Consider the following 9,883-nt stretch of genomic DNA (forward strand, 5'->3'; position numbering starts at 1 on the left):
ATACCTCTTCCCACAGCTGACAGGCTATGTTGAGGTGTTCAAAAGCTGCAACACAGCAGCCCTGGCAATCCACCCTGAGCTGGACGAGAGTGTATATGAGAAGCATGACAGGCACTCGTGGATGAGAGTGAGCAATGATCCACAGGACAGCCCCGCCCTCTGGGATCAGATTTCCTCCCACAAGCAACCTGGGCTCGCTGCTCACACACAGAAAACTCTGGAAGAGTGTATTTGTGTGTGGAGCTGTTTAAATGAGCCTGTGTTTCTACATAGTATACTCTTTGTATGACATATGTGACAACACTAGATAACAGTGTAAATAAGTGATCCTTGCAGGGGAGTTTTCTGTTCTCTTTCCACTCAGGGTCAAACACCAATCAGGCTCCCCCTGCACATGTTAGGAATTTGGATTCAGATTCTTGCTCAGCAGAGAACTTATTTGCCAACATGGGAGCTCGAATCCAGTCTTCACCCTGCTGCTACAGTCAGCAAGTGATCAGTGAGCTGATGATAGGGAATCCAGAAAACATGGAAGAAAAGTTGGAGGAAGAGCAGGTAGCAAATGCCCCGACGTTCATGAAGTAGTCAGAGACTTGCAGAAGTGCTGATATTATAGAGAAGCTAGTCTATTAATTACATAAAAGAGCACTTTATTATTCTATTGTCAGACGACTGGTGAACTTTTACAATGGCCACACAAATGAATAAAATACCCATAGACATGATGGAATGAGGCACTTTCACTATTTTCTTTACACACAGTTTCTCTATCCCCACGGGGAAACCCCCACTGACATAATGAATTCGCTAGCCCCTTACCCTAACCTTTACCATCACAACTACATGCCTAACCTTAACCCATAACCCTAACCTTAACCTAATTGTAAAGTCTTAACCCTCAAAAAGCACTCTTAACCCGTGGGGACCACAATTTTTGTCCCACGGTGACATGAATCCCCAGGTTAAAGTCCCCACCGGGATATAAAAACATAAAACACACACAAACACTGCCTGTCTGTCATTACAAATTGAAAAATGAGAGAAAGAGAGGCAGGTGCATTGTACGCTATAGGCTAATACATCCTGAGGCCACAGAAACCTCTTAATGTCGGCACTAGCGTGAGTCTGGATGGACTGAATCAATGCAGAGTAAGAGATGTGCTCTTGCTCCTGTGGGTTATGCTTCCATTAGTCTTGATGGAGGCCGGAACCCGAGATACCAGCTCTAATCTGTTTTGGAGGAATTAATGCTGTGTCGTAGACAACGGGCTGAACCAACAGTACATGCTGAAGATTATACATCAGCAATGTACAGCAGATGCTGTATTTGCAATGAACAAAGCATCACTAGTGAATGTCCTTTTTCTTCTGTGTTTATATTTCCCTCTTGTGAAGTACAACATGTCAGTGCTTCTCAGCAACACTGCACTGTGCCCAAGCAGAATTTCCCCCTGGGGAAAATAAAGTTAACCTAACCTAACCTAATGTAACAGGGGGAAATTGTGCAACCAAATATTTTTTTAGAGACAGTATTCCTATAGAACAGCAAGTTTTACCTTTGCTTCCTTGATGAGACAGGAAGCAGTTGATTAAAAAAATAATCAGTTGTCCACCTGTCACACGGTCTGTGATCCTGTCGTCGATCTTTCTTTTAAGTTTAGACAGAGCCATTATGTTGTCAGGTGCGTCGTAGTGTTGTTGGTCCTTGTGTTAAGGGCCCTGATAAACAATTTTCTCAATAAGCTTATTAGCTTATTATAAGAGTATTAGGCTCTTATATGAACACCCAACAGTTTAGGTTATTTCAGATGAAAGATATTCATATTTTCTGTTTTGTCTGTGTGCTTCTCACTGATTTTAAGTGGGAGGGACTCCTTCTAAAAAGGTGATGTCATGTACTTCCATGCACCAATCAAAATTTACCAACATTTGAATCAAAATATGATTAAAGTTGAGGGGTTGGTTTCTCATATTTCCAAGCCAAAGAATGTTTTCTTTGTTGAAGTCATTTAGTAAATACTATTTTATGTTTAAAATTCTTAAGATCTGAAACCCTGTTTTCAGAGGCTTTAATTATCTATAATGCAAAAGTTCAAAGTTAGGCACAGCTTGTTAAATGTTGATTTTTACACTCAGATTGCAGCTCAAACAATAATAACAATAAACATTTGTGGGCCTGATTTAACAATAAATATGAATATTTATATTATAAGTAATAACCACGCACCATGTTTAAAATATTTACATTTGATGCGGCAGTGCAGTCATAAGAAAATGTTGGTGTTTCAGGCTCAAATATCTCACATTTATCATCATATACTGTACGGTTGAAACAAGTAGACAGATACACAATATACTGTAGTGTGTAAATATAGGTTTCCTAACTTTTTCAAAGCTAATAAAAAACACATTCATGACCGAAAATAGGTTTCAAGGGGTTAAAAAAAAAAAAAAGAGCCTTTTCCTAACCGTCAACCTTCAGCATTCAAGCAATGTGTGTACGCCACCTAGAGGTGCGAGTCTTTCACTGAGTATCTTTGTGTTCAGGAGTTGCAGAAGTCAAAGGTTGATTCTCATGCTCATGTTTAGCTTTTTTAACAAGGTAAAAGAGCTATAAAAAATAATGTACTTTATATCACTTTCTAATCAGCTGTGAAAAGGAAGTCACCAGAAGAAAGATGCATCCTCTTTCAGACATCCACACAATGAACTTTAGTCACTTCTTTACATTTATTTCAGGAGACATTAATGTTCCATGAATATAATAGAGAGACATCTTTTACAACACAACACCAACACACTCATTCATTCACATTGTTTTTTTTTTTTTTTACACATAATATCAAGTATATAGTCCACAACATCACTATCACACTGAAGAGGTAAGAGGTGGAAGAATGTCTTTAACCCCCTGATATACAGTAACACAGAGCATCTGTCCCTTTACCCATGTGCATGATGCCATTTGATTATTGATTTCTAATCTGATTATTGATTGATAATCTGTATTGAACACTGTCACATCTGGGGGGGGGAAGAAACATCCCTTTCCACTATTTGCTGCAGCTATTAGTTAAGTGCAAGTGCAGCTCCTGATTTGGGGCCCACTGACTTTATCCACAACATGATGGTGTAGTGATCTATAAGTGCAATGCAACGGGCTGAGTGAAGGTGTTGCTACATCTGCAGAGCAAACCATATCTTCAGGGGACTCGGGATATTCCAGTACTGTGTTTCTGAAGTAGACGAGCCAAAATTAAATTAATCAACTAAACGAAATGCAAACTTCGGCAGATCATGGAATGTTTAAGGGGACGTAAACACCAAGGAATTTCACATGACTGAGGCAGACATTCAGAACATGGGCCATTTAATCTGCACTATGTTGCACTGCACTGGGGGTTGGACATTTAGGAGAGGAACTGAGAGGTAAGAAACTCATTCCTCCAAGGTCCGGAAGGAGTTCTGCATGTCCTCTAGCAGCTGGGCGTACTCTGCTTTGATTTTAGCTTCGCCATCCTTAACAGGGTCCTAAAGAATCCAGTGAACATAAAGAGGTGTTACATCAACAGAAAATAAGTTAACAAGTCTCTTGACTGATAACATAAAACATCAGCTAGGAATAATTATGTACCTTGAACTTCATGGAGCTGATTTTGTACAGGGTGTCTCCCATGTGCTCCCTGATCATGGCCCAGGTGATTTTGTTGTCACTCTGTGCTGTGGACTCCACTGCGTGCCGGGCCATGTCGTAAAAAGCAATCATGTTTGAGAGGATGCCGACAGTTTTGTAGAAAGGGCAGAACCTGTGTGTAGAGACAGAAGGATGAGTCTCATAAGTTTATATAATAATCTCATGAAGGGAAGATATTTACAGACACCTCGCTTTCATATCCACAGATGATAAGACTACGATTAGGCTTTATGTAAAACCAATAGACCACATTAGTTTTTCTATTATGTCCACAGAAATCACTTGGATGTCTAAAAATACATTAACTTCAAAGCTGTGTAGTTGCCGGACAGTAATGACTTTGCTTTGCTAATGGCTAGCTTTTCAAGAAATGTTTCTAACTTGTTGCTCTTGTGAGAAAGTTCTTCTTAAAAAAAAGCAGGACTGAACTTTTTTAAATGTTTTGTTTTAGAAAAACAGTATTTCAATGTTTACAAAATTCATTATCTCCATTGTGATTTTAAAAAGAAGAAGAGTAAGGAGAGCCATTTCATGCCTTATGAGTGGAAAAGACTTGTGTACTGTGTATTGTGTGAGTTGTTTTAAATTCACCTGTCATAGGGGGTATAACCGTTCTGCTGCAGGAAGTCATCCTTAATGAGCTTAGCTACTTCTAGAGTGATCTTATCAGATTCAGCAAGAGAAGCCTGTGAACAAAACAAGATCATGACGATCAGCTAATATTTTATCAGAGTTGCTGATTAACCAGGATAGCATGTTAACAAGGCTCATCTTTAAAACACAGATTTTACACATAACATGGCTGTAAAAATGTGTGGGAAACATTAATAAAGGCTGACAGCATTTGTTTTGAGTTTTTGATCAAACGCATTTTGTCAACTAGACTTTCTTTGCAGTTAACTGAGCCACAGATAAAAAATGTTTTGCTGTGTTTCACAGGTGTTCACTTAACTCTTCAGTTACTTTTAAGGCCAAAGTTTGTGTTATACCATGTTATATAATCTCAACCGGCCCCACCTTGCCTACAAGCTGCACGATTTCAGCCAGGTCCTCCTCCTCCTGCAGGATCTCTTTGGCTTTTGTACGGAGAGGGACAAACTCAGGGAAATGTTTGTCATAATATTCATCCAGAGCTCGTGTGTACTTGCTGTAGCTAATCAGCCAGTTTACAGAAGGGAAGTGCTTTCTCTGAGCCAGCTTCTTGTCCAATCCCCAGAACACCTAGAAAAAAAAAAAAAAAAAAATCTGACACGAACTCAGAATGCTGCGCAAAAGAAATAACTACTTTAAGGTGAATAAGCCAAATTTTAACATCAAGGACCGAAGAGCCACTACCCATTACTTACCTGAACAATTCCCAATGTGGCTGAAGTGACAGGGTCTGAGAAATCTCCACCAGGGGGTGACACACTAAAAAGAATTCACATTTTTTAAGGAAAGGGTCATCTAATAATTGATAATGTACCTAACATGAATTATGTTGTGTGCGTATTTGATTTCCAACCATCCATTAGTTTTAGTTGGTTTTATAATGCTACGGCAAGAAACTTGCAGAAACTTTGACAGGGAAGGATCATTGAAGGCACCAAAAAGCAGGTGATACAAGTTGATTTTCATGGTTACTGAAATGAACTAAAAGCAACAGCTGCTTGGAAGGAAGGAGATTCATTTTGAATCCTTGGTCTGATTTGGAAATACGTATTTACAGCAATAGTAGTATTAGTTGTAAGTATTAGGCTAAAACATGTAGTTTTAATGCACCTACTTTCAGTCAATTTCAACAGGTGCGTATATAAAAGCCAACTCACGCTCCCACGATGCTGACGCTGCCTTCTCTCTCTGGATTTCCCAGGCACTTCACACGTCCGGCGCGCTCATAGAAGGATGCAAGCCTGGCTCCCAGGTAAGCAGGATACCCACTGTCTACAGACGACGAAGTACACAGCTGTAAGTGGTTTCACAGCAAGCTGTCTCATAGTGTCTTCAAAAAGACATATAAAATCAATCACATCGGTTGTGAACTTACCAGCAGGCATTTCAGCTAATCTTCCAGAGATTTCTCTCAGAGCTTCAGCCCATCGAGATGTCGAGTCGGCCATCATGCTCACATTGTAGCCCATATCTCGGAAGTATTCGGACAGTGTGATCCCTGCAGAGGTAATTATATTCAATTTACAAATGCATGAAAGTGCATTTAATGGATTCCCCAAAACAGGAAAGAAACATTTACTTAATTGTAACTATTTCAACATCATTCAGAATGGGATTTCAGGGCGTTTTAAGTTTTTCCCATTGCTTATAAAGACACACAAAAGGGTAAATGAACTTAGTTTTCTCATGTTTATTTTAAAACAAATCATGTAGTAGCATTTTAAATAAACATTGAGACTGTTCGTTATAATGTGAATGGTTGGTACCTGTATAAATTGAGGCCTCTCTGGCAGCCACAGGCATGTTAGATGTATTAGCAACCAGTGCTGTTCTCTTCATGATGCTCTCAACCTTGCCATCGACCTCCATCGTAAGCTGTTGGGAAAGAGCAGTGTTAACATCACACAATGTGAACACTGGTGCAGTATTGAAGATTCATTCATCTTCAAAGCTTAAAGGGAGCTGAAAATGACCCAGTAAATTATATACTGGGCAGAAATAACAGATATGGCACAAGGAAAACGTTTTGTTCATCCACCGACCTCAGGGAAATCCCGCAGCACTTCAGACATTTCATTTCCACGCTCTCCACAGCCGACATAGATAATGACGTCACTGTTGGAATATTTGGACAACGACTGCGAGATCACCGTCTTTCCACATCCAAAGGCGCCTGGTATAGCAGTGGTGCCACCCTGCACGCAACTGTATAGCACAAAGGTCATGCAGTTTGATTTGCCGCTTACAGACTTTAATCACACATAAAATAAGTGGCTCCACACATGTTGAGGACTCACTGTAGAGTTAAAGCGCAAGTTTAAATAGAGTGGAGAAGTAGTAGCAAGAACAATATACACAAAATATTAAATTCCATCCTAATTTCTACTACAAGTACATACAGTTTTCCTGATTCCACAACTGAGAACAAATTGTTTAACGTCTGCAGTTATGAAAGCAAATGAGAGGATAACTCACGGAAAAAGTGCGTCCAGAACTCTCTGACCGGTCAGCAGCGGATGATTCGCAGGTAGCTTCTCTGTGACTGGGCGGATTTGTCGTACTGGCCAAACCTGCACCATGGTCAACTTCTCCTTCACGCCTTCAAATTCCAGCTCCATAACCACATCCTGAACGCAACAAAGTGAGAAAATCAGCTTCACAGGAGATGTTGATCCAACAGAACAGTGTTTTGCTTCATACAGAAACATACAGAAATGTTGTAGTGTCCAGGTGGGGCAAGGTAGGTGACAGTGCCTCTGCTGCGAGGCGGAAGCATCATCTTATGCTTTATTAAGGAGTTTTCAAACACCATGCCGTAGATATCGCCGCCTGTCACATGACTGCCAACCTGGAGAGATCAGGTGAAAATAGTCAGAACAGTTACTGAGGAGAAACATCCAAATCCACATAACACTCCATTTGTAATTTTCTTACCCGAAGACTCTGGCCGGGTGTGAATTCCCATTTGATGTCTTTGTTAAGAGCACTAATGTTTACTCCTCTTGGAATATAGATACTTTGAGTGAGGTCATTAATGTCTTTAAGTGGACGCTGGATACCGTCAAAGATGGAGCCCATGATTCCTGGTCCCAGCTCAACAGAGAGGGGTTTTCCCGTCCGAAGGACAGGATCACCGACGGACACACCAGCTGTAGCATTAAGTTAAAGAAAACTAAACAAACCACAAGCACATCAAATTCATATTCCCACTTTCTATCAGTAAAGTAGCTATAAGATGTGTCTTTTGTAACATCTATTATGTGAATTTAGTTTTAAGAAAGATCATGGCATGGTTTGTTACATGTTTAACCACAGGGGAAGTTCATATGGCATCAGAAAGGATACAAGTCTCCTCGTAGACCTGGATAGTTGCCATGTCTCCCTCTAAACGGATGATTTCTCCCACCAGCTCACTGTGACCTACACGGACCAGCTCGTACATGGCTGCTCCCGCCATTGCAGTAGCTGTCACCACTGTTGATTGGACAAATTTGGGGGAAAAAATTAAAGACAAATATAGAAATGAATACAATGAACAAATCTGTTGGGGAAGAATATTCAGTTTTTTTCATGCTTACACTTTGTATGGGCACATTCAAAGTGCAGTGAAAAGTGTTGTATTAATACAATAATGAGAAAATGAATAGCTTAAAAAAATGTAAAAGCCCATAGTTATATAAATCATATTAACATATAGGTATATATACACACACAATTTACCTTAAAAAAAAAAGTTTAATAAATAATATATATATAAACAAATACTCAGCAGCCATAATACAATGAAACCAACTAAATTACTTCAATATTTTCTCAATGATTTTGTGCCTACAAATTTGACCTTTACCACCAGTGAAAGGGATTCAAAGCTAGATAAAGATGCTGATTGATTGAGTTGCTAAACCACTTTGAGCAATATTATGATATACAATGAGCTGATATAAATGTGTGTACTGTCAAGATATTTTTATATAGTTTATAGTATAGTAGCTTTCCTTTGAATATATCTGGGAGTAATAGTTCATTGTGTGCAATCTTGCAAATCAATGAGCAAGTACAGTATTATGGCAATATTAGATTTTAGTATGATTTCTGCTTCAGTGTGATGAAGTTTCTTGATTTGTATTCAAACAAAAACATTACCATCTGGTTAGTTTTACCCACATACAGTTTCTCAACAGATTTTTTTTGTTTTAAAAGCATAATATAGAACTAAATATATCGTGATACAGCATTATATCCATTTTGCCCACTCCTGGAGAGAGCCATAATAATGTCAAAGGTTGTCAAAGACACAACCCTTTCAGGCTTGCCTGACTTACTGTAACTGGCTGTTGGACTATCTGATGCTAAACAATGCAATCCAGCCATTTAAAGAGAAGGGCAATAAACCAGACCTGGTCCAGAAACCCCATGCACATATCCAAACTGGCTTTCTCGCTCCTCATCCTGGATCTTAGGAAGTTTTGAGGTATCCATCTTGACAGCTTCTGTCCTGCAAAAATTTTAAGAATGAATATGAAACACAGATAGTGTCAAGTCACGACAATCCTTTTACAAAGTTTAACACGCGTGTGAAGAACCCTCATCCCAGCTAATGATCAGACTTTACATACCACAATATCCAATACACGTACCAAACCACACAAGATCCTCATAGTACCCGCCGAGATATGAATGACCAAGCCGGGCAGTGTAAGATTACAAGCTAACTCTGCTAGGGCTGCAAAACCGTTCATAAATGCTGCTTCACCCAGGGTAAAAGATAAGGTACAGTATCCTACTGCTGTTCATGGCTGAGGATATCTTTGCTAGCCAGATGGCAGCATAATGTTTGTTACTACACACACATAGCTTTGAGAGGAAAGCTGATTTGGTGCGTGTGTCAGGTAAACTAGCTAGCAAACATTAGCTGTCATCATCATCATCGTCGTCATAAACAGAATAAGTTAAGCTTATTCACGCAATATCTGGTCCTAGAATGGAAGGAAATCTCAAACCTTCATAAATCTAAAACCTACTATAAATATCTTACCTTGTCTTGATGTGCAGTTCTCCAGGTTTATCTCCAACGTAGCAGGCAGAGGAGGAGCTTCACTGTGCTAATCACCTGCTAGGCACCAGACTGTCACGGGAAGAAAACAATCTCCATTGTGGCTCAACTGCTTTCCTCCGTTCTAACGTGGCTGGCTAGCTGTAGAGCCAACATGGCGTCCGATGCGCACCAGTTTCCAAGTTCCGCCATTCTACACACTACGACCAGGTGTATTACTGACCTCTGCTGGAAATAAATGATATGTTCACTTCAATCAAACCGTCTTTAAATAAATGAACCAAGGTCAAGCACTTCATGACTAAGTTATATTTAAGTTTTGTGGCTATAGGTTTTACCCCTTACCCCTTTTCTTTATTATGTTACTGCCTACTAGCCTACTAACATAATTTGATAGCGTTGTACCAATAACTACCTAATAATTACATGTATGCATAAATACATGAACTGTAAAATAAAGTGTTTAAAACAGAATTTTATTCCAT

The 9,883-nt window shown here is 39.5% G+C and overlaps 1 protein-coding gene across 1 annotated transcript; it reads right to left on the reverse strand.

Moving 5' to 3' along the window:
* Window positions 1–2,711: 2,711 nt before the first annotated feature.
* LOC119895749 (V-type proton ATPase catalytic subunit A-like) lies at window positions 2,712–9,533 on the reverse strand. The gene is made up of 15 exons (XM_038709048.1): window positions 9,381–9,533; window positions 8,743–8,840; window positions 7,691–7,819; window positions 7,280–7,494; window positions 7,056–7,193; window positions 6,821–6,972; window positions 6,388–6,550; window positions 6,112–6,220; window positions 5,721–5,843; window positions 5,503–5,617; window positions 5,041–5,104; window positions 4,712–4,915; window positions 4,286–4,380; window positions 3,635–3,806; window positions 2,712–3,531 (listed from the first exon to the last, which is right to left on the reverse strand). Exons 2-15 carry the CDS (start codon window positions 8,822–8,824, stop codon window positions 3,439–3,441), a joined length of 1,854 nt encoding a protein of 617 aa, XP_038564976.1. The 5' UTR covers window positions 8,825–8,840; window positions 9,381–9,533; the 3' UTR covers window positions 2,712–3,438.
* Between the last annotated feature and the right edge of the window lie 350 nt (window positions 9,534–9,883).

This window comes from Micropterus salmoides, unplaced genomic scaffold (assembly GCF_014851395.1).
Source record: "Micropterus salmoides isolate LMB-PRFRI ecotype aquatic unplaced genomic scaffold, ASM1485139v1 Ms_hic_scaffold_9, whole genome shotgun sequence".
NCBI lineage: Eukaryota > Metazoa > Chordata > Actinopteri > Centrarchiformes > Centrarchidae > Micropterus > Micropterus salmoides.